The sequence below is a fragment of the Apodemus sylvaticus genome, chromosome 2 (assembly GCF_947179515.1).
Source record: "Apodemus sylvaticus chromosome 2, mApoSyl1.1, whole genome shotgun sequence".
Taxonomy (NCBI): domain Eukaryota; kingdom Metazoa; phylum Chordata; class Mammalia; order Rodentia; family Muridae; genus Apodemus; species Apodemus sylvaticus.
In genome coordinates, this window is record NC_067473.1 from 81,781,300 (window position 1) to 81,806,161 (window position 24,862).

General features: G+C 39.0%; 2 protein-coding genes across 3 annotated transcripts in view; one reads left to right on the top strand and one right to left on the bottom strand.

Annotated features, from left to right (window-relative positions):
- Positions 1-223: 223 nt before the first annotated feature.
- Lsm5 (LSM5 homolog, U6 small nuclear RNA and mRNA degradation associated) lies at positions 224-3,712 on the bottom strand. The gene is made up of 5 exons (XM_052173785.1): positions 3,613-3,712; positions 2,303-2,398; positions 1,989-2,016; positions 885-957; positions 224-466 (listed from the first exon to the last, which is right to left on the bottom strand). Exons 1-5 carry the CDS (start codon positions 3,656-3,658, stop codon positions 434-436), a joined length of 276 nt encoding a protein of 91 aa, XP_052029745.1. The 5' UTR covers positions 3,659-3,712; the 3' UTR covers positions 224-433.
- A 7,826-nt stretch (positions 3,713-11,538) lies between these two features.
- Positions 11,539-24,862, top strand: part of Avl9 (AVL9 cell migration associated) — a 47,026-nt gene continuing 33,702 nt past the window's right edge. For both annotated transcript variants that reach the window (XM_052173787.1, XM_052173788.1), the window contains exons 1-4: positions 11,539-11,890; positions 19,397-19,517; positions 20,811-20,896; positions 21,980-22,051. In XM_052173787.1, the coding sequence (XP_052029747.1) occupies positions 11,798-11,890; positions 19,397-19,517; positions 20,811-20,896; positions 21,980-22,051 (372 nt within the window). In that variant the 5' untranslated portion in view covers positions 11,539-11,797. The remainder of the gene's footprint in view (positions 11,891-19,396; positions 19,518-20,810; positions 20,897-21,979; positions 22,052-24,862) is intronic.

A 24,862-nucleotide genomic window follows, 5' to 3' on the forward strand; every position in this document is an offset into this window, starting at 1 on the left:
GGAGGACATCACATTAGCCACACATATGAAGATAATCACATTACATATGAAGATAATAATCTCTTCTGCTCCACCCTACCCTCAAGCCTGAGGAAAATTACCCCTGCCCCAATCAAATTAATATAAATGAAGGAGAAAATAAACAGAAGTCATTATGAAACCAAGTATCAAAATAACTATATTTGTTCCACTAGCTATTTCAACATAATAAATAAAATCACAGTTAACCAAAAACATCTTTATTTTTTTTAGTCTTTAAAAAAACAAGACAAAACAAAACTCTTCCTTTCCCAAAATAACCATGATTAGCTTAGAAAAATGAATGCATATTTTCAAAGAGTTTCCCTTTAACGGAAACTTCACTTTATGGAATCTAAACGTTAAAGGTTTGGGGAAAAAAAGCCAGAATCTAGTGTAAGGCAAGGAAATCCATTCATACTTCAGGCCCTTCTCCTCCAGGAACCAGCTGCAGTGGAGAAAAAGAGTTTATTAATAACACTGCCATACCACCGAAAAACCCCGAGTGTGTGTTCCTCATGGGCCAAGGCCAGCTCTGTCTCTCTCCCACCTCACATCCCATCTTCTCCAAGGGGTCGGTATCTGTTAGTAATCCCTACATCACTAGCTGATAACAACTAGCTCGCGTTATTGATGATCCCTGATGAGCTAAATGTCTACAAAGACTAATAAGCAAACTAATCTTAAGGACCAATGCTCTTTCAATAGCTGCCTTGGGGCACAGATCACCAAGGCTCCCTTCCCATCCTCAGTGCATCTACCTCAGTGCCCTGAATACTGTCAATTAAGTATAAGTTTAAGTCACTTCCATAATCCCTACACTACAAAAGTAAAATAATTTCAAAAGAAAAGTTTTAATGTCTTACCATTGTTATATTATTTCCATTTAGTAGAATTTGATCTAATTTTGTAATTCTCCTTCCTTCTGGTGTAATTTCACTAAAAAAAAAAAAAAAAAAAAAAAAAAAATAGGTTAAAAGGGGGTCAGGATAAACAAGTAATCAAAGGCAGTACTTTGGAAACACTTTCCCTCCCGAAAAATTATTACTGGGGTAAGGAGAATAGCTTGAAGGCAGAGCAATACACAAGGCCCTGGGTTCCATCCCTAGTACCAAAGCTGTTATTCTTATATATGAATTAATGTGAACGTATATAATTATGGTAAGTTTCAAAAATACAAACTGCCAACTGGATAATATTTATATAGATATAATTCACCATAAAACTGTTCAAATTAATGTCTTACAATTTCAGGAATAATATGAAGATAATAATCTTTTAACTGGACCTCACAAACACCAGTAAATAAAGTTTACTGGTGATCTGTGCCCCAAGGCAGCTGTTGAAAGAGCTTTGGTGCTTAAGATGAGTTTGCTTATTAATCGTTGTAGACTTTTAGCTCATCAGTATTAAAATACTTTCCAACAAGTAATTTTTTTTAACAATCATACTGCTAGGCAGGTTTAAAGAAGAATGGCCTCCTCTTGGTGCTCATTGGTAGACCGAAAATGATTAGGAGGTGTGGCCTCTTTTGAAGGAGGTGTGTCACCCTGTAAGCTTTGAGGTTTCAAAAGCCTCAATTCTATCCAGTTAATGCTCGCTTGAATGTGTGCCCAAGCGCCCTCCCCCGCCTCCTCCCCCCCCTCTCTCTCTCTCTTTCTCTCTCTCTCTCTTTCTCTCTCTCTCTCTCTCTCTCTCTCTCTCTCTCTCTCTCTCTCTCTCGTTCTCCTGGCTATTTTCTGAGCATATAAGCTCTTAGCAACTACTCCAGCTCCACACCTTCCTGCCGGCTGCCACAATCCCCACCAGGACAGTCATGGACTCAAACCATCTGAAACTGTAAGCAAGTCCCCATCTTTTATAAGATGCTTCTGACATGCTGTCTCTTCACAGTAACAGAAAAGTAACCAAGGCATCATCTTTAATTAAAAGATTTCCTCCCCAATTCCTTAATTTTTAATACTACTCACAATTCTGTAACATCTTCCAACACCATATCTGAAATTTGACGTTAAGAAAATAAACAAGGTTTAATTTATTTTGGTGTATGTCTTTGTTTGGTTTCAAATATGTTCAACACTATGGTAGTGCAAATTCAAAAGGTTTGTTCTTGGCAAGAACCTTATTGTCTCTCAGCAAACACCCATCTTAAAATGCTACCAAGTTCCTGGAAAACAAAATTATTCTTAATGTAGTAACCAGAAATACATCAGCTGACTATAGTTCTTACTTATATTAATACATCTTTTAAAACCTTCACCATCACCACTTTTAAAAAGGATACTGACAAAGTCATCAAATCCTAGAAGTGTACCAACAATTTCTTTATCACTCTTCATCACAATGTGAATTCTTGATCCTATACACTTGTCCACAAGCTCTGTGGAAGGAAAAGGGTAGTTTTACCCACTTATTAAATCAACCAACATTTGAAGGCCTACTTATTATTTTCTCATCACTAAAGATAAGCAAAAACATTCAATAATTTTTTTTACTTTTTATTTCTTTTTATTAATCATTCCATTTGTTAACATCTCAAATGATCTCCCCCTTCCTGGTTACCCCTCCACAACTCCCCTCCCACATCCGCCTTCTCCCCCCTCCAATTGCCTCTATAAGGGTGCTCCACCACCCACCCACTCCTGCCCCTCCACTCCAGCATCCTCCCTATGCTGGAGCATCAAACTCCTCGGAACCAAAGGCCTCCCCTCCCACTGATGTCAGACAAGGCTATCCTCTGCTATGTATGTCTTTGGAGCCATTCAATAATTTTACCTCTTATACAAACTTGTTTAATCATTAGCACAAATGTGTGCCTTAACTTTCACTCAACTTTTTATTTGCAATTAATAGGGCTGTGATTTTTATTAGAGTTTATTTAGATGTATTTGATTAATATATGAAACACACACCATGAGGTGGATGGAGACCATGACTGTTTTTCTTCATCAGTGTTTGTACCGATAAACAAAATCTAACATTGCAAAAACTTCCAATCACAGCCACATTCACTAAGTTGACCAGCCCCAAAACATTACAGGGGAGAAGCATTATGATAGACACCAGTTTTCCGGTCACTACTTCACTCACTTAACCTTTACCCTCTGTGCTCCGAGCCAACCTGTGCATCCCAGCATCCTAGAATTGCTCAGCACGATGTGTGCCGGTGAGCTATCTTGAAAGCAATGGCTGTAATTTAAGTTCATTATTCAACAGTTCTCTGGAACTGCGCGGGAACCTTACTGAATTAACGAATGACGGGGCTAGTTTCCGGACTTGTGTTCATTATGTGCCATGGCGCACTCCTTACCCAAACAGATACAACACAGGGTCTACCTGATCTGGAGACCGAAAAGGCCAAGCTGAGAACTGGGACTGCTACCCATGACATCTTTCTGGCGAGCTCAAAAAGAAGGCCGAGCATACCCTTCACTAAGTGGGACCTCCGCCGACCACCGACAGGCAAAATGGTCTGTCTGCCTTCCCAGCGACGCCAAAGGCGGGACAGCTGGGCCCGGAGGGGCGGGGGACCAGTCTCGCCCCCGAGCCTGGACTGCAGCAACCCGCCCGCTCCCCAAAGCTAGACTTTTTTACCTAGTGGCAGGAGTTGGGACGGGTTCGTGGTTGCATTAGCCGCCATGGCCACGCCGGAAGTGGCATAAGGACACCGGCGCAGACTTTAAAATAGCGCGCTTCCGCCCTTTTCCACAGCTGGTTCAGACGAGACTAATCAGAGGCCGATCTTGCGATCGGGCGAATCCAAAAGGATCGCCGAGAGATTCGGCAGAGAGGTTCGGACCTCTATCCCTGCCATCAACCTGACAGGCACCTATGGTACCCCGAAATTTTTCTAAACTTCAGAGATAGTTTGCCTCCGGAAGATCACAACATACGAGATCTCCGAATCTGCTCATTTTCCTCTAGAAGGTTACATCTCAAGCCGGCATCTTTCTTCAGAGCAATAAAATCATTGTAGGAATGTATATTTCCCACCATAAACTCCTTCTGCATATTCCCCAACAAACTATTCATTTTCTTAAGGAATCTGGTACTTTTAAGGCCAGAGGACTGAAAATCTATAAGCAGCATTATTTTTCACAAGCTTTTAAAAATTTTTTTACTACTTATTTAATTTCTTCTTGCCGTTTCTAGGAGTCTAGTTTATTACAGGCGTTAAAGTCATTATCAGTTTTCGATTGACAGGCAACCGTAAGATGCCACTCTGGATGTTGACTCCCATCATGTTTGGAAACCTTGCTATCACACTTCTGCTTTGGAAAAGATTGAAAAGCTCGCTTTTAATGTGGAGTAGCCGGTAAACCCAGCACTTGAGAGACAGAAGGAGACATCAGTTGCCAACATGGCCATCTTAGACTCTGACACAAAATAAGAAATTAGGCTAACAAGGGCTAGCCGGTAACTTCGCCACAGGGTGCTTTCCTGGTGTTCATGAGACCCTGAGTCTGGACCCTAGTGTTTTTGTTTGTTTGTTTGTTTGTTTTGTTGATATTAAATCAGATAAATTCTTTGCCTTTGTCCATCTCATGTGACAGACTTAAAACCAGTCTAGTTATAAGAGATCATTGTGAATGGGCAGCATTCATTCTTACAGCGTTGGGTAAGCACCCTTCATTCCTTCATTGAACAAACATATCCATCAGACACTGTTTGACTAGCAGCTTGCTGGATATATAAAACAACGTTCAGAAAAGTCGTCAACCAAGTGAGTGGGAAGGACAATTAATACATTTCATGTGCACAGCACTATGGAATTTAATATAGAAAGCAATGCCTCCAAGTATCCGAGAAAACTCAGCTCCATTCTCAATTCCGTGCCAGTGGAAGCTTTCCCTCCACTCCCAGTCCATAAGTCATGGTTCTACTCGGCCCCGAGGCAACTGCAAACACACTTCACAGCCATCCTTTCAGGCAAGAATCAGGATTAAGTTCCTTGTGCATAAAACAAGTTAAAACACTGTCCACCCTCCACACGTAACAGCTTGAAGAACAGAGGAGCTGTTGGAGTCTAGTCTCACACAGTGATTAAGGATGGACAAGCAGAGACAGGGCAAAAGTAGCATTCTGAGAAAGGAAAATATTGTGTGCAGTGGGTATATGTCACTTCCAAGCTTCTCTTGTTGATCTTGCCTTTAAACCATACCCATTTCTCCCACATTTAGCATAAAACACTCGCCTTTTCAAATGTATTTTCTGAATAACCCCAGTCTCCACTGTATTTTTTTCCTATTTAACTTTATGATTCACCTCAATGTCCTGGTAAAGATGTTTCATTTTTCAAGACCCTGATCAGAGATGATGACCTATCATGACTTGTGTAGTCTTGTTGGAGTCTGTTGCTGACTGGCAGCATTGTCAATAGCTGTCATGGTTATTTGAATGTGTTTTTTTTAATATAATTATTCAACAAAGCTACCTACCCTTTGAAAAGCTGAGTTCCTCAAGACTAAGAACATTGGGACATAGTATAATTTAGGGACTTTTATTCAAATCCAAACTTCACAGTTTTTAAAAGCTTTCTAAAATGTTTTTAAAATTACATTTAATTGTGTGCACCATATGAGTGCTCATGCATGTGTGTGACAGAAGACAATTTGAAGGACTGTGTTCTTTCCTTCTATCATGTGCATTCTGGGGCTCAAACTCTGTCCAACAAGCTTGGCAGAACCAGCTTCACCTAGAGCCATCTCACTAGCCCTAACATAGTTATTTATTATATGTTATTTATTATAACATAGTTAGTTATTTTTTTCTTATGGGTACATTATTTAAGCGTTTTAAATCTTAGTTTATCCACTAGAAGCACTGTTAGCAATGGCAAATACAATATTTTTATCTATTTAATTAACTAATTATGTATATGGGTGTTTCATTTGCATGTATGTCTGTCTTTGTGACTTTTCTGTTGCTGTGAAGAGACACCATGAGCAAGGCAACACTTAGACATTAATTGGGAACTTGCTTGAAGTTGCAGAACTTTAAGTTCATTTTCATTCTGGGGGGCGGGGTGTATGGCAGTATCCATGGCTCTGGAGCAGTAGCTGAGACCTACATCCTGATCCACAGGCCAAGAGAAAAAGATTGGCCCTGGCATGGCTTTTGAAAGCCTCAAAGCCCCCCACTCCCCACCCCCAGTGATATACTTCCTCTAAGGCCACACCTACTAATCCTTCTACTCTTTCAAACAGTTCCAAATCCTGGTAATTAAGCATTCAAATATATGAGTCTATGGAGTTTATTCTTATTCAAACCAGCCTATTGTCCGTGTACTACATATGTGCCTGGTGTCCATGGAGGCCAGAGAGGGCACCAGGCGCATATTCATAACTGGGACTTAGGTTCCACTTATGAATCCCATGCAGATGTTGGGAATCAAACCCAGGTTGTCTAGAAGAGGAGTCAATGCTCTTAACCACTGAACTATCTCTCTCACCCACTTAAAATATTATTTTAATGATTAAATAAAATAACCTATGAAAATAGGTTAGGGCAAGGTCTAGTACCCAACAAACTGTATTCTATGTGATATACTGTTATTTATTGATCTTTGTTTCCTAATACGAACATTATATTTGGCTTAGGGTAGAAGCAGCATACAGGTGGCATTATTAATTGCTTGCAAATGTATGTTATTGGAGGCAGCTGGTGAGATGGTTCAGATGGTAAAGATGAATGTTGCCAAGCTGAGTTCAACCACTGGAGCTCACAAGGTAGAAGAAGTAAACCAGCTACTACACGCTGCACTCCCATTCCCATGTAGGCACTCCAACAGGCCAAAAAAAAGTTATTTTATAACCATAAACCATATTAAAGCAACAATTTATCTGCCTCGACACACTAAAACTACCACATTCCCAGATATACTATCCAGTCTAATCAATGCTCTTTGAATTTCTTATATCTCATTTATGCCCATTGGCACACTCAATTAATGATTACGTGTTGACCTTGGTCATGGTGTCTCTTCACATCAACAGAAAAGTCACAAAGACAGACATACATGCAAACAAAACACCCGTATACATAACTAACTAATTAATTAATTAATTAATTAAAAAGATCGTATTTGCGATTACCATCTTTGTAAGGTTTTTGCTTATGAAGTCCCCATCTTTTCTGGTTTTTCTTTTCTATCTGTATTCCTGCTTTATTTTCATCAGAAAAAGAACAATACAGTCAATGCTTTAAGTCTCCCATTAATGAATATGAATGCTAGCAACTTTTATTTACTTATTTATTTATTTATTTTGCAGTTCTGGGACTGAAACCAGGGACGTGATGCACACCAGGAAAGTCTTGCATTGTTTTCATTTTGTTTTGTGTTGTTTGTTTTTTTGAGAAGGCTGTCACTAAGCTTCTCAGGCTGTCCTCGAAATCACTCTGCAGCACAGGCAGTCCTTGAAATTTCTCCGCTCCTGCCTCAGTCTTCCAAGTAGCTGGACTTAAAGGTCTGTACCACTGGACTCAGCAGCAGTAGCGATTTTTAATGCCACAAAAATGAATAAAATATTTTTATACTCTAAAAAACAAACTTAGTATTTACACAATAGAATGAACAAGATTTCTAGATGGGAGCAGTTCTATTCCACCACGTTCTTTCCTGAGGCAAAAACCAGCCAGAAACAACCAGCCAATTCCAGCTACAATTTCACTGAGTTGGAAAGTATGCCAGAGCTTCTTGTCTCAAAGTGTACCTGCCTCCTTTGGTGCTTCCTTACAGACCAAGTATAAATGGAATTTATGAATCATTATAAAGTATACATATCTAGAAAAAGCTTTTCACGATGTTACATATTTAGAAAAGCATTTTAAATTTCCCCTGAAGTTAACTGTCATTTATGAACACAACCAGACTTTCCTTTCAAGACAAGGTATAGAAACATACTTGAACTTGGTTATATCAAACTAGTATTTCTTCCCAGTCTTGGGATCCCCTCCCCAATACTTTGAAAAATAAGAGAATTTTTTTCAGTAAGACATTTATCCTTGTGAATAATATCCTGTTAATGAATGTATTCTACAGTGAAGCAATTCACTTAAAAATTAATGCAGATTCTGGGAAAAATGGCTTAGTTGGTAAAGTGTCTGTCACCCAAGAAGAAAGACCTGAGCTCATTACCTAGCACCTATGTTAAAAAACAAAGTTGTAGGGTCGGGGGCTGGAGAGATGGCTCAGCAATTAAGAGTACCAACTGCTCTTGCAGAGGTCCTGAGTTCAATTTCCAGCAACCACGTGGTGGCTCACAACCATCTGTAAAGGGATCTGATGCCCTCTTTTGGTGTGTTTGAAGAGAGCAATGGTGTACTCATATATGTAAAATAAATAAATCTTTTTAAAAAAAAAGTTGGGAATAATGACATGTCTACAGTCCCAGTGTTGGGAAGACAGAGACAGGAGGATTCCTAAGGCTTGCTGGTCTTCTAATCTAGCCAAATCAGTGATCTCCAGGATCAGTGAAAGACCCTGTCGATAATTAAATAAAGTAGAGAAGCAATCGAAGAAAGGTATCTTTTCTTTTCTCTTGTTTTTGTTTTTCGAGACAGGGTTTCTCTGTGTAACTTTGACTGTCCTGGAACTCACTCTGTAGACCAGGCTGGCCTCAAACTCAGAAATCCACCTGCCTCTGCCTCCCAAGATTAAAGGTGGGCGCCACCACTGCCCAGCTGAAGAAAGGTATCTAACATTGACCTCTGGCCTCCACGCGCATACACGAACATAAACATGCACACATACACAAACATAAACATGCACATATACACATACACAACATAAACATGCACATATACACACAAAAATTAATATAAGGGAGGTGCTATTAAATGAACCAGTTCAAGGATCATGAAGTCTTCTGTGTCTCTCCCTTCTTTTGTGCATTGTGTCTTCTTAACCCCGACACTGCAATAAATTCTCCCTTAGGTCTCCCTTAGTTTCCAATAGAAAGTAAATAGAGCATGACTTTAAATGATACATTTTTTAAAACATTTAAGCTTAATAGAGATGATTTAATCTCACATGATGGCTCTAGGATCCAAAATAATACATACCTCTAAAGGCATAGCTATGTTTCCTGAACAGTGGCTTAAATATCGATATTTACTGAAGACAGTCTAGTCACACATTTCAAGGAAAAGTATAAAGTCAAACTTAATTTTAGCTATGCCAACTGTGCAAAATATTAACACAGGGTACATCAAGAAAATAGTAAAAAGTCAAGTAGTTAACATAAAAGGATAATGTGAAAAATGTTAAAGTGCTATGTATACTGGAAATCGATCATATAATTTTCATGAAGCCATAATCACTACCAAGAATTCTATCATATAAAAAAAAGATATGGTGTTAACATACTAAAAATGTTGAGTAGTTTTTGAAGCATTTAAACAATTACTTTTGAAACAGTAGCACATTCAGTAAAGGATTTGAAAATGTTAGGAATAATAAACCTATTTTGTGCCAAATACAATAAATCCCAGAAGATGCACTGAAACTATATATACGTATATTTTAGTCACAGCACTGGAATAATCTTTTGGTAGGTACATGTAAGTCTTTATTGATGAGGATATTATGATTCAAGGCTTAAGTTGCTTCTAAACTCTTGTATATAATCTATATATTTTTGCAGGTCTGAAAAGGATTATGTTTGCTTAGACTGACCTTAAACTCTCTATATTAGTCAGGGTTCTCTAGAATCACAAAATTTATGGAATGTCTCTACATATTAAGAGAAATTATTGGACTGACTTACAGTCTGCAGTCCAACTAACCTAACAATGCACAGCTGTGAGTGGGAAGTCTAAGAATCTGGTAGTTGATCAGTCCCAAGAGGCTAGGTGTTTCAGCTGGTCTTCTGTATAGGCTGGAATCGTGAGGAAGTAGTTTCCTGTTGATGTACTATTAAGTGCAAGCAGGTAGAGAAGGAAACCTTCCTTTCTCCATTGTCCTTATGCAAGCCAGCAGAAGGTGTATCTCAGATTAAAGGTGTGCACCACCACCACCCCTGGATTTGGAATTCACTCTGTTCCAGGGTGGCATTCAGCTCAGAGATATGCTTGCCTTAGTCTGTTGGGTTTAAAGGTGTGTACTACCTTGCCTGGGCCTAAACTTTTCATGGTCACTATGCCTCAAGATCTGGATCAAAAGTGTTTGTCATTCCATGTCAAGATCCAGGTCAGAAGCTTGTGTCTTCTAGCCGCAAAAGCTTGATCACAGATGTGCCCTCCATTTCTGCATTGTAGTTCATTCCAGATGTAGTCAAGCTGACAACCAGGAATAGCCATCACTCTCTCAAATGTGAAAAATTTCTCTTCTTACAGTTTTAATAACCAGGTGCCTTCTTTGTCTCCTCTCCCTGTCTCAGGTCCTTCATTGGAGTTTATCCAGGTGGACACAGTTCAAACACTGCCTACTCTGTACTCTTTGTTCTTTTCCAGCCATATTCTAAATAGTTGATTAAGAGTAAAGCTTGAGGTAGGACCTCAGCTAAAATGGAAAAGTCAACAATCACTATTTCCACCACCACCAGGCCATCTGGAACAGGTGTGCTTGTTCCTATGGTTTTTGGACTATGACCCTTCTGATTATCATTATTGTTGTTATTTATTGTTGCTGTTGTTATTGTCATTTTTCGACTCAGGGATTCCGTGTAGCCTTGGCTGTCCTGGAACTTGCTCTGTAGACCAGGCTGGTCTCAAACTCAGAAATCTGCCTGTCTCTGCCTCTGCCTCTGGGGTGCTCAGATTAAAGCTGATTTGAAAGTTATAAAGCTTTGCTGGGTCATTACCTTGGCAGTAGTGATTTTTTTTACCTTGTGAGCACTATGTAGCCTAGGTTGGCTTCAAACTTGCAATCCTGTTACTTCAGCCCCTCAAGTTGTGGCATTACATACTTGCAGCCTATTATCTGGGACTGTACACACAAAAATTAAATGAAAAAAATTCCAGAGCTGAAGTAAAGAAAATTTAGAGTAAGCAAGCAACTTAATTTCAACGTTGAATACATGCGATACCAAACTTCACAAGTATGCCTCTCTGTTAAACATTTAAAACTCAAGACTGAGAGATTCCACGAAAGATTTAAAAGAGTGGAAAGAAAATACATTTATAAACAAGTGGTAAAAGGAGGAGTATGGATATTTCATGAAGGAAAAATAGATTTTATAAGGAAGTGACTTGACAAAGATTGTAGGGAGAAAGGAGCAGGTGTAAGAGGCAGCCAAACCAACCCCTATGCCTCTCTCTCCACCACTGCACAGGGTCTCTGACGGTCAGCGTCGGCCCTACCTTGCCCCGCCCCGCTCCGCCAGCCCCGCCCCACCCCGCTCCGCCCCGCCCCACCGGTCGTGCAGGCCGCGCCTTCAGCTGGCGTCCTCCTCCTCCAGGCCTGCTCTCAAGCAGGCCCCGCCCCTCCTGTTATACATCCCCGCCCCTCTCCGCCTCCTTTTCCTTTAGACCCGCCCCCTGGTCAGGCTCCGCCCATGCTGCCTCAGACCCAGCCAGGACCCGGGCCTCAGGGTACCGCCCCGCCCTGCCGGAGGCGGCTGTAGCGTCAGGTGACAGCCCGGAAGCTGCGGAAGCGGATGAAGCAGAGAGGTGGAGGCCCGGTGGGGCTTCGCGGAGGTGAGGGAGCTGGTTGGCGTCCCCCGAGCTCGTGGCGCTGCGCGGATGCGGCGCTCAGGCTGACATCTGAAGGCCGCCGCTCTGGGTCGTGCGGCCGGGCCTGGGCGTTTGGAGTCGCGGTGCGGGCCTCCGGCGGGCGTCCATGGAGAAGGCTGGGCGTGAGAATGACGGCGCCCCCTGCGGGCCCGTCCTGCACATCGTGGTGGTCGGCTTTCACCACAAGAAGGGCTGCCAGGTGAGGACCGGCCCGCGCCTTCTCGGCGCCCCGCGGCCTTCCGCGCGGTGTGCCTCTGGGAATTGCGTGACGAGCAGCGGGGGTTCGGGTTTAGAGAAAGGCTGGCGGGCGAGCCTGGTGCTCCGTGTCAGTCTCCACCAAGCTGCTGGGTGTCTAGCCGTAATGGAAATCTTGAGAGAAACTCAGTGCTTGAACGCCGCCACATAGTGAGCTGTGGGTTTCCACACGAATGCTCAAGTAGGCTGACGCACTTGTAAGCTCCGCTCTGCTTCCTTTGTTTATCTCTTGCAAGCCTTGGAGTCTGTAGTTTAGGGTTAGCGACCGGCCCCGCCCCCTTCTCTTTGTGTCATTTCAGATTTGATCCTGCCCAGAGCTTTTCTTTTGATTAGGTTAACCCTCCAGATCGGTTGCAGTAAGTAAAAAGTGTCATTTGCCAAACCGTGCAAATGGACCTGGACAGTGCAAATGGAGCCAGCTTCTTAGCAGACTCTTCAACCTGCCTTCTGAACAGATCATTTGCTTTGTGTTGAAGGCAAAGGAGCAAAATAGAATAGGTTTGTTTAGTCTGAACAAACACTGGAAGGCAATGATGTCATAATGTGCTAGTGGATATATATTGAAATAACGGATTACTTCTAGCAGAAAACAAAGCATTTGGTTTCTCTCCTTTCATAGAGAATGTGACATTAGAATTATTGACAGAAGTTGCAGTTTGTTAGAAGATAACAAAAGTAGCGAAGAGAGTAGAGAAGTGGTAGCTAGCTCTGTGTGTGTGTGTGTGTGTGTGTGTATGTAGAGGTGTGTGTGTGTGTGTAGAGGTGTGTGTCGACTTTACCTTCAATCTAGGTGTGGTGGCACACAGCGTACATCCAGCAAATGGGAGACTGGGGTAAAAGGATTATTTTAAGTTAGACCCTGCCTCAAAAAAGAGACTATTTTAAGATATTATTTTATCCTCAGAAAGATATAGACGAGCACTAAAGAGAAAGTAGCATTATTGTGTATGATATTAAGATTTCTAAATACATCATGACTACAGCCTTTGAACTAACTTGTTGCTTTATAAGCTAGGAGTAAAGCGACAAAATGACAAAAATCATACTGGAAAAAAAAAGATTGCTGTGATCATAACTGTTTTGAAAAACAGCCCTGGAGTCAGAAGTAGTAGCCTTGTGTCCTGTGCCATATGTGTTCCTGTGTGTGGCAGTATAGTCATTGTGGAAGCTCTCTTCAGAACTACACTGAATGGAGGGAGCTCTGGAAAGGAAAGAAAACATCAGAATTGATAGGAGATAAGGTAGTCTTCTGATTCTTGCTGTCATTTGAAAGTCAAGATTTATTATGTTTTCTACCTCTCTTACTGTTTTTATTGATAATATAAATTTTAGTAAGGGAAACAGTATATAGTGTTACATAAAATTAGAGAACAGGGAGAATGGTTTTTTTTTAAAAGCAAAGATACAAGAGCAACTTTCATGCTATCTCTTTTTTTTTTTTTTTTTTTTTTTTTTTTTTTTGCCTTTGGCTTTTGGTTTTTGCATGCAGGTAAAAATGACTGCTTTTGTAAACTAAGTTTTGTGCCAGAAGCAGGAGGCCTATTTTACATTACTCTTAAGACTAGCATATTCAAATAGCTTCCTAATTTGCCCTTCTCAGTTTCTTTTGCCAGATAATATATAATAATTACAATGAGGTAAACAAATCCTAGTTGAGTTTTTCCCCAATTGATGCTTAAAGTAGCTTGATTAATTATTGATCTTTTAAAAAATCATACCTGCCTAGGGTATTGAACCTAATCCTAGACTGGAGAATGTAGGTAGCTCAGTGTTAGAGTGCTTGCCTAATAAATACAAAAGGTAGATGGATATCTGTGAGTTCAAGGCCAACCTGGTCCACAGACTGAGTTCCAGGACAACAAGGGCTATAGAATAGAGAGATCCTATCTTAAAAGAAAGATTTATTTGCTGCCATGCCTTGCTCATTTTTTGGTCATACATGAATATTTATTTACCTATTTTTGCACCTCTTCCAATCCCTCTTGCGTCCCTCTGTCTACTCAAATTTATCATTTCATCTTTGTTACTGTTACACACATGCAAGTTTATGTGCATACACATAAGCATAAACACATATAAATTTAACCTGCTGTTTGTATTTAGTGTTGCTGGTATGTATGTGTTTAGGGTTGACTACTTGGAATAGGTAACCTATCAGAGACATGTCCTTGGAGAAGGCTGATTCTCCATATCTCAACTCATTGAATTGCCTAAGCTCTTCATCTAGGTTTGGAGCCCTTGTGAGATTTCTTCCCCTGTCTGCTTTGCCTTATCTACTGTTGTCATTGTGTAGGTCTTGTTTAGACAACCATATTGCTGAGAGTTCATGTGTGCAGCTTTCCTGTTATATCCAGAAGATATTATCCTACAGATGTCCTTGTCCTCTGACTCCTAGAATCTTTCCACTCTGCCTTCTACCATGTTCTCTGAGCATTAGGTGTAGGGATTATGCTACAGATATATTATCAGCTTGGGTTGGGTACCTCATGGTCAATTGTCCTCTGCATTTTGACTAGTTGTAGATTTCTATGAAGAAAAAAAGCTTCTTCGAGGAGTGAGAGCTGCAATACTTACTAGGCTGGGTCAGCCCACAAATCAGATTGCTATAATCTCTTGTTAAATAATCAGGTATGTATCAGGCAAGAGCTTTGATTTTGTTCATAGTTTTACATTTTTAAATGTTGGATATTTTCCAGAACAATTATTTTCCAAACCTTAAAATAATAATAACAATAATAATGATAATAATAATAATAATAACTATTATTATTTATTGGGTGTATGATGTGCTTAGAATGGGGTATGGCCCATGTGTAGAAGAAGTCAGAAGATAATTTTGTGGTGTAGGTTCTCTCCTTTAACATTTACATGCATAGGGTCTTTATGCTTGCTTAAGTAGGTAAAGTCTTTGGGTCATTTACATTTCTCATTACTCTTTTTCATGTCCTCCACTCCTACTGAACTTTCTTCTCAACAAGTCTTCCATTTTCATGTTTCTTTGTTTTGGTTGTTGTTGTTTTTGTTGTTGTGTGAGCCACTGCACAAACAAGGTTGGGGAAATTAGTCTCTGGAACTTGGGCTTAATGGCTATACCACTAAGGAAAATGATCTGCTCCCATCCCCTAATACTATAAATGCTAATAGTTCCTCAAAGATGGGTGGGGCCTTATGACTCTCTCCCCACCACTCTCTTTCTTTTGTTTTGTTTGTTTGAGACAGAGATTCTCTGTGTAGCCCTTGGTGTCCAGGAACTCAGTTTGTAGACCAAGCTGGCCTGGATCTCAGATCCAAACTCTATTTCTTTTCTTGTTTTTTTCCTTCAAGGTTTATTTGTTTGCTTTGTGTGTGTGCCTGTGTGCCTGAGTGTGGATGTTCACCATATGTATGCAGGTGCCAGTAGAATACAGAAGAGGGTGTTATATTTCTTGGAATTGTAGTTACAGGCAGTATGAGCTCCTCAAAGTACATGTTAGAAATTGAAACTGAACTCTTTGCAAGAGCAACAAATACTCTAATCTCTGAGCTATCTCTCCAGCCCCACTCTGTATTTCCAGGGAAGAAAAAGCAGAATTGTAAACCAGTTGGAACTTAACCAGGGAAACTGGGATTTCCTAACAATTTAGAAACTGACTCAGAAAGAAGTTTAAGGGTCATTTGATAAAACAAAGCAAATAAAAACAAAACTAAGAGCGGTATTGACACCTTTAGTCCCAGCACTCAGGAGACAGAAGCAGGTGTAACTCTTGAGTTCCAGGATAGCCTAGTCTACAGAGCAGTTTCAGCAAGGCTACACAGAGAAACCCAGTCTCAAAAAAGAACAAACAAACAAAACACACACACACAAACACACACATAACAAACATAATCAGCAAGTTATAAATTTGGGATCCACCAGGCTGGGGAGACAGAGAAGAGAAAGGAAAGAAATAATCACTTGTTTTTTTAACTACATTTTAATTTTATTTTGTATGTGCATGGAAATTTTACTTTTCTTTTACTATGAAGAGGCACAACCAATTAATGGATGCTTAGAGAGGGAGACTGAGTCTTCTCCAGGGATAAGCCCCTGATGGGTTAATCATTTCAAGTGCTCAGCCCAAAACACAGGTGCACATGCACACATTAGCAGCACTAAATAGACTCAGCAGGTTATATTTATATGAACATGTGTGTGTGTGTGTGTGTGTGTGTGTGTGTGTCTGTCTGTCTGTCTGTGTCTTTCTGTCTGTGTAACAATAATAAAGACAAAATCCAGAGTGGGAAGGAAATGGAAGGAGTTGGAGTGGAGAGAGAAGGTGGAAATTATGTAAATACAATACTCATGCATGACATTAAAAAAACAAAAGAGCTGGGCTTGGTGGCACATTACTTTAATTCTAGCACTTGGGAACAGAGGCAGGCTGATCTCTGATTTCAAGGCTAGTCTGATCTACGTAGTAAGTGCCAGCCAGGCAAGACACTGTCTCAAAAATAAATCAAAGGTTTTTTTTTTTTTGTTTTGTTTTGTTTTGTTTTTTTAATGGCAATCTGACAGTTATACTTTATATACTGGAACAAATAAAAATCTGGGATCTATAGCTAGCAAACTTACTGTAGAAATATATACATAAGTCATTTCATATGAAATAGTCTAATTTCAGGCAAATTTTAAAGGAAACAAATTGGAAATGTTTCTCTCCTTGTACTGTGGCAGTTCCGGAAAGGAAATTCCAGACATTAAGCTTGATGACTTTAACCCTCTGAGCTATTTCATAGGCCCTGAAAGTCACGCCTTTTAAATTAGAGTCCAGTAAACCGGGAGGGTTCAGCCCTGGAAGTAAGTAAACAGCTATAAATGGAGGTGGAGGAGTCTTCACAGAAAGTAAAAAGGCATGAGCATGTTTCCTTAGGGTTTTGGATTGTATCCAAAGAAGGAATAGAAAAGGAAATGTTGGCAGACTTAGTAGTACTGCTTGATGGAAAGGCTACAAGCAGCTTTTTGGAAGTAGAGCTTCTAGGAGATAAGTACATGATCTCATTCAGAGGATCATTTTCCCACTCTCCATAATGTCTTCAGGTGAACCAGCTTTCTTAAGAGCAGTCTTCTGGTCAGGTGATTGACAGAGCAGGCACACAAGTGGAGGTTAGAAGATCAGTTGGGGAGACAGTTCTCTCCTTCCACTGTGAGGACTTCAGAGATTGAATTTTGAATTTTAAGTTTTCAGGATTGACTGCACGTACCATTACCCGCTGTGCTATTTTACTGGCCCAGGATTAATTCTTAAGAGAGAATAGTATGTAATGTTCTAATCTTTGGAGCATATCAGAATGTCATGTCTCCTAAGACTGCGTGATTAAGGTTCCATTATTTTGACCCAGTGGCAGTACCTTTCCCTTAACAGGCCTCAGCATAGCTTTCACCTTTTCATATATTATTTTAAACTCTAAGTGGCAGTTGTGATGTTTCCTGTTATGTTCCTAAATAGGAATTAACAGGGTTGGAGGCTACTGAGAGTGGATCCCTGCCTCATGCCCAGCTTTGGACTGCACCTCCTATTTCTTTGGTAACCACTAGAAAAAGGAACCCATGTGGTGTTCTTACATAGACACAGGCAAAACACCTGTACACATAAAATAAGAAAGAAAAAATTATTAATCCTTGTTATTTAGAGCATCATTATTGTTTCCATTTTTTATAAGTCAGCCATTGTCTTTTTTCCTGTTATCACTTCATAATAAATATGTAAAATAATTGGAATCAGGATAGATCTGCCCACATGTATTGGTTATTTAAAGAGAGATGAAATTTTCTTGGTTTTAGCTTTATCCTTTGGGAGATATTGGTATCTCCTTCACACTGATGTGTGTTAATGCCTCACCATTCTTTTTAATCCTTACATTTTATTTAGATTTTGGTCTATGAACTACACTTACTAGTAGATAATAATCAGAATAAGTGTTTCTTAATCTTTGGAAGCTTATTGTGTGGGTTTTTTTTTTTTTTGTTGGTTTTTTTTTTGTTGTTTTTTTTGTTTTTTTTTTTGTTGGGTTTTTTAGTTTGTTTGGTTTGGTTTTGGGGTTTTTTTGTTTGTTTGTTTTTTAGATTTGTTTTTTTCAAGACAGGGTTTCTCTGTATAGCCCTGGCTGTCCTGGAACTCACTCTGTAGACCAAGCTGGCCTCAAACTCAGAAATCCGCCTGCCTCTGCCTCCCAGAGTGCTGGAATTACAGGTGTGTACAACCATCACCCGGCTTATTGTGTATTTTGATCTCAGATTCTTACCTACTCTTCAGGCCTATTATTAACTAAACAGAATTAACAGTAAACCCCATAATTTAAGGCCTTGGATCCATAGACTTATTACAAAGCCAGTTACAGGTGCCAAGGTCCCAGACCACCAGAACTACTGTTTAGTTTAACCTCAAATTCAAAGGTTCCCACAACCTTCAGCTCAAGGATAGTCAAATAAAGAGAGTGGTATATAAAGCAGAATATAAAGGAGAAATCAGGAGCATCCATTCCTTCCCTTCATCTTCATGTATTTAGCAATTCAGGAGCTCTCTGAACCCCACTGTTAAGGGATTTAAAGGTTTCATTACATGGGCATGATTAATTAACATTTTGACTATTTGCTGATTGAATTCAAATCTCCAGGCTCTCTTCTAGGGTCAAAGGACAAGCTTGAAAGTTCCATCTTTCTAATCAATGAATGGACTTTCTGGTGACTACCCCTTATTCTAAAGATAGCTTAAGTATACGCTAGCTTATATTGGGGCTGATTACAAATAATTTATGACTCAGGAATTTTCAAGGCTTTTAGCATCTTTGTTGAAAGAACCAACAGTATTTTTATCATGCCCATTTGAATAACAACTAGTTTATAACGCTATAAAAAACCTAATATAACAAGAGGATTGACGAAACTAATAAGTAGTAGTAGTACGTAGCTATTAAAATTGTGAGTATCCATGTGGAAAGGAAGTTAACTGTTTTGAAGTTAATTAACAAACTCATCTAATTTTTAAGTACAAGTTCTAATGGTAGCAATTTTACCAGCAGGAAACTAGAATTCTAAAACTGCCAACATAAGGTAGGTAGTCTACAATTTATGGATGAATTGTGTTTCCAAAGTTGGCTATTTAAAGTCTGGACCACATTTTCCCAAAGAAACTATATTACAGACACTGAACCCAATTTATCCTGACATAGCCTTAATTTCACTTACAAAATTCTTGAGTATGTTTAGCACCTAAACTCTATTTAAACATACTTATGAGTAGGTAACACCTTGAGTTACAACTAGATCCATCTGGGATATAGTCTATAAACCTTCCCATCTTTCTCCACTTCTGTGCATGAGTTTGTTGATACTCTTCAGTAGCATCATTCAGGGTTTAAGAGCATTACAGTTTAATAGTGTAAGGCCCTATCTTTTTTATCACTGTTTGGCTAACATTCTTTTCTATTTTAGGTTGAGTTCTCCTACCCACCACTAATTCCAGAAGATGGTCATGACAGCCACACTTTACCTGAAGAATGGAAGTATTTGCCTTTCCTTGCCTTACCAGATGGTGCACATAACTATCAGGAAGGTATGTCATTAAATAGTAGACCAATTACTAAGTGCAATTTTGGAAATTTTCTCATAGCAGTCTTGAATACTTTAGATAAATGAAAGCCTTTGGACCCTGTTGTGATTCTTTATAAAATGTGTATGTGTTGGAGTGAGACATGCACAAGAGAAGCTTCAGAGAGTACTGGACCTATTTCCTTGGTCAGTAACTCTTGGCTCACCTCCTGCCCAGAGCTCTTAGGTATAGCAGAGTAGGGCAGCTGCTGATGGGGTGTGCCTTCAATTATATCATGCTTGAGACTAGACTCAGTGGCAGAAATGAAGAGTTGCCTGCACTAGCTGTACATGGTCTGGAAAACTCTAGTTTCAGACTTACTAGACCATCCTCTAATGCCCACTTGGATACAGTTGAGATTGTTTCTTTCACTCTGTAGCCATTGCTGCAGCACTGTACTTACTTACATGAGAATGTTTGTGACTTCAGAGAAGAGTGTGCTGACAGTTTCACTGAGTCTTTTCCCACCATGCGGGAGTGCTTTGTCACACCTGATGAAGGGCCATTCTACCTTGGTTAAACCAGATTAAACATCATTTGAATACTTTTTTTCCTCATGCATTATTTAATACTTCCCTTATAAGATAAATCAGATGTTACCATGCAGTTTAAATAAGTTTTATTACAGAATTTGTAACCTCAGAAATGTTTCTTCCTAACTTTTTTATTATGGATGCTTTCAACCTCGTGGAAAAATTAAATTAAGATTATAGGGAATATTTTTCTTTCTTTGTGTGTATTATTAGTTTTGTTACTTTTTATTCTAAAGTCATTTGGAATAACAACAAACACTTGACTTCTAAATATTTAAGTACATGCACCCTCTAAGAATGTAATCATTCCCCAGCATCCAGTTGTATTATTGTAGCTAACCAATTTAACAGTAATTTCATAATATCTCACATCCAATCTGTGTTCAAATTTCCCGTTTTTCCCAAAATTTCTTGAGTCTGCTCAGAAAATTTAAGAATTCATATGTTGCCATCAGTTTTTATGATTTGATTTTCCTTTGGTCTGGAACAGTCCCTGTATACATTTTCTGTAATTATATAGTTAATTTGACCTGTTATCTTTGACACTCTTAGGTTTTGTGGCAGACATGTACTATAAGAATTGGGAAAATGTCTGATGTCAGAAATAAGTATCACATGGTTCCTGGATGTGTCATCATGTTTGTGTTAATGACTGCATTATAATTTGATCATTGAGCAATGAGTAACTAATATCACTACTTACATTTTTCTGTGTATCTCTTAGATACTGTGTTTTTTCACTTGCCACCCAGAAATGGAAATGGAGCCACAGTATATGGTATCTCTTGTTATCGACAAATTGAAGCCAAGGTATGATGGTTGATGATGAACAGCAGTAGGAAAAAGCTCCTCCAACCCTTTCTTCAATGTTGGTCATTTGGGGACTCACAGTCTTTAACTTTCATGTAGTACATGTGTGCCTAGGCAAAAAGAGGGTGTTCAGCCCCAGAGAGTTGGAGTGATAGGTAGTCATGACTCACCTTGACATGGGTTCTGGAAACAGAACTGGGGTCCTCTGCCAGAGCAGTGTGTACTCCTAACTGCAGAGCCATTGTTTCAGCTTCTCATTTTTAGGTTTTTGAGGAAAACCATACTGACTTCTGTAATGGCTGTAACAATTTGTGCCCTTACTAGCAGTGATTAGGGTTTTTTCTTTCTTCACATAGGTATCAGTATTTGTAACGATTTTTTTGTTATGCATTATTTTTATTAGCATATTAAAATTTACATAATGAGAACCAGTGAAAGATGGAAGGCATCAAAATCACATTAAAATTAAATTCAATAGTAGTTAAATGTATAGAAATGTACAAAACCAAAATTTCACAGCATTTCGATTGCATTACTAATGAAAAGAGGAAATACATCCATAGTAAATTTGAGCATCAGTTCCTAAAAACACATTTATGATATCCTTCCCTATCTCTCCTGACTAGTTTTGAAGTCTACTTTAGCAGCTATGAATCTAGCAACTTTAGTTTTTTTTTTGAAGGCTCCCATTTGTTTCGTAGGTTGATTTCTATCCTTGTAACTCAGTTTTTGGATGTCTGACAGGTATGTTCTTTTAGAAGACAGCAAATCTTGTTTTTTAATCCAGTCAGTTTTTGTTAGTTGGTTCTCACTAAATGGTTGATCTGGAATGTGACTTGTATGTAGTGCAGTTTCCACCAGCCAGTAAATTCTGGGGGAGTAGGGATTGTCCTTCACCATCCCACAGGGCCTAGCTTCTGACAGTCAGTACAAGGCTGGCAGGCACTCACTTAGCTAGCATATCTGAGATTCACTGTGACAGTCTTTAACCAAATGCACAATTTTTGTTATGTTCTTATTGAAAACTGTTTTGTAAATGTTACTATAAAGTATTTCTAATACATAACTGTTTGCTTATAATAGGCATTAAAAGTGAGGCAAGCCGACATCACCAGAGAGACTGTTCAGAAAAGTGTCTGTGTTTTAAGCAAGCTGGTAAGAGCTCTAGTAACTTACTTACCTATTAACATTCAAGCAGAACTTTTTTTTGAGTAAGAGATGTATGAGAATTGCTAAAATGAGTCAAGTGCTTACGCATATGCTCTTGTAACCTCTGCATCCAGCAGTGTGCTCTCATTTCTACTCTACTGAAGACTTGTAAGATTAGCAAGTTGACATTTGACCCCAAAACAGCTGTTATATGTTATTTATCTACTTTTGTTTGTTCCTAAGACTCTGGATAACTGTTATTTTAATTTTAAAAAAATCATAACTGCTCCAATTTTATTGATAATACAGAAGTTCATGATTATTGCAGTGAAGAAATTTAGCCTTAGCATGTACTTTAAATTTTAGAATGTTTGAGAAAAGCCAATGACATGGTAAGACTGTACTAAAACAAAATTTAGAGTTGTGTTTCTTCTTGGTGCATAGTGTTCAAGTTGACATTGACAGTTACACATTTAAACATGTACATTATTTGTTAGTTGTGCTGCTAGAGGAGGGGGAGGCATACATGCCAGAGTGCGCATTCGGAGGTCATAGGACAGCGCTGTGGTATCACTTCCCTCCCTCTGACTGTATCTGTGTTCCAGGGATCAGTCATCAGGGCTCTAACAAGTTGTAAGTACCTCTATCAGTAGAGCCAATGCCATGCCCCTGTTTTAACATCATTGTTCTTCCTGTATGGCCCAGGTTGGCCTGGAACTCTGTATAGATAAGACCTTGAACTCCTGATCCTTCTGCCTCCACTTCTAGAATTACATGTGTGTATGATCACATTCAGCGTGGAGTTTTATTTTTTTAAAAGAAACGTATGACTTGGGAATTTATCATATGCAAGACCTAGTTTTGATCCCCAGCACCACAATGGAAGAGTTGGGGAGAGGGTCAGAAAGAGGAAGGAAATACTGTATACAGTGATATTATTGATTTTCATAGCCCTCAGTTGAATAATTTACAGTATTTGATAATGAAGGAAATATTGACACCTATGCATCAAATGCCTAATTCTACAGTAAAATTTAGTTTCCTCCCTCCAAAAAATTGGTAATGAATAGTCTAACTATATCATATTGATTACCTATATTTTATGATTACTGTCTTAACCATTCTGTAGTTGCTCCAACCCAAAATTGAGAATATTTTGTTGATCCAATTACAAGATATATATATATCTTGTGTATATATATATATGTTTCATCTGATTATTTCTTGGGTACTTTTCTAATTTCCTCATCCCCAGACAGTTTAAATAGTCTTTGTATAGCTATACAAAGTGATAGCACACACTTTTAATCTCAGTACTTGAAGCAGAGGCAAGCAGATCTCTGTGAGTTTAAGACCTGCTTGGTCTACATAGTGGGTTTAGGCAACCAGAGTTACATAGTGAGACCCTGTTTCAAAACAAACAAAAAGCTTTGTATAATGTCAATTGAGGAAAGATAGGATTTATTTGGGATTTTATTGCTAGCCAAAAAGAGAAACAAGAGTAAAAAGAGATAAAGAAGTGAATAGAGAAAAACCCCAAACAATAATAATTTACAGCAATATATACTTTTTTTTTTTTTTTTTTGGCATGGGCAAACAGGTCTCACTATTGTATCCCTAGCTGACCTAGAACTCACATCTATCCACCTGCCTCTACCTTTGCCTCATGAATACCAGGATTAAAGGTGTGCATCACCATGCCAGGCTATATCACAATAACTCTAATCATAATTTATAATAATAACAGATTTTTAGAAGGATAGCTTGAAAAATACTTCTCAGTTAATTTGTATATGAGGCCAGTTGTCCAAAACATAGGAATAATGTCACATATGTAAGTAGATACATGCCGAGAGGCTGCCTGAGTAATCATCCTTCAAAGGGCAATTTTGATAATAGAAACTGAGTTTTCTGTGTGTCTGGTATTAATTCTTACCAGACGTTTTATATAACATTGTCATTTTTATTTTCCTAACAATGTTGAGATATCTTTGCCAGTCTCATTTTACAAATACCCATATTTTAGAGTAACAATATATAATTCTCATATGAGGCTCTAAGTATAAAAATAGGGTAAAAATACAATTGTCATATCTAAAACAAACTAAGGAATGAAAACAGCTTACTTAGGAAGGTTCCTTGTTCATAGTGTATTGTAGTAGATATAAAAATGTAATGATATTGTACTTAATGATAACAGTCATATATTCACAGGGATGGGTACTAGTTCACAATTAACTACTTGCATTCTAAAAGGGAGAAATAAATGAGAAAATGTCTCTAATGTAAATAAAGGGGTGTATATGATCTATCTTAGGTAGAAAAAATAAGAATTGAGGAATAACTTTATTCAAATATACAAAATAATGTGGTAGAGGACCTAGACTAGGAACTCCCAGCCATCCACAGATGATGGAAAAGGATGTGAGCTTAAATCAGATCGTGAGTGTTCAACTTGGTGTAAGAACCAGACTGTTTCAGCATGGTTGCCACAGTAGGATGAAATGCAGTAGCTGGTGATGTTCTTGCTGTGTTGAAGACTGCTAAGTGCTTTACCTAATCCCTAACAGCCACAGAAGCTGTAACCTTTTGATATACAGGAGCAGCTTGGTGAGGCGGTATGGAAAGGTTAAGGACATTTCATTAAGCAGGCTGAAAGATGGAGCAGCCTTACCAAGAAAGCTTTCACCTGCTGCCAGAGTGGGGCTGGGTGCTGTCAGAGCTGGTTCTGAATGTGGGCCCTACAGTTGGTAGTTGTTAACTCTCCTCCCTAATATCTTCAAATTAAAAGCTATAGGGATTTGTTTGCTGCTGTAG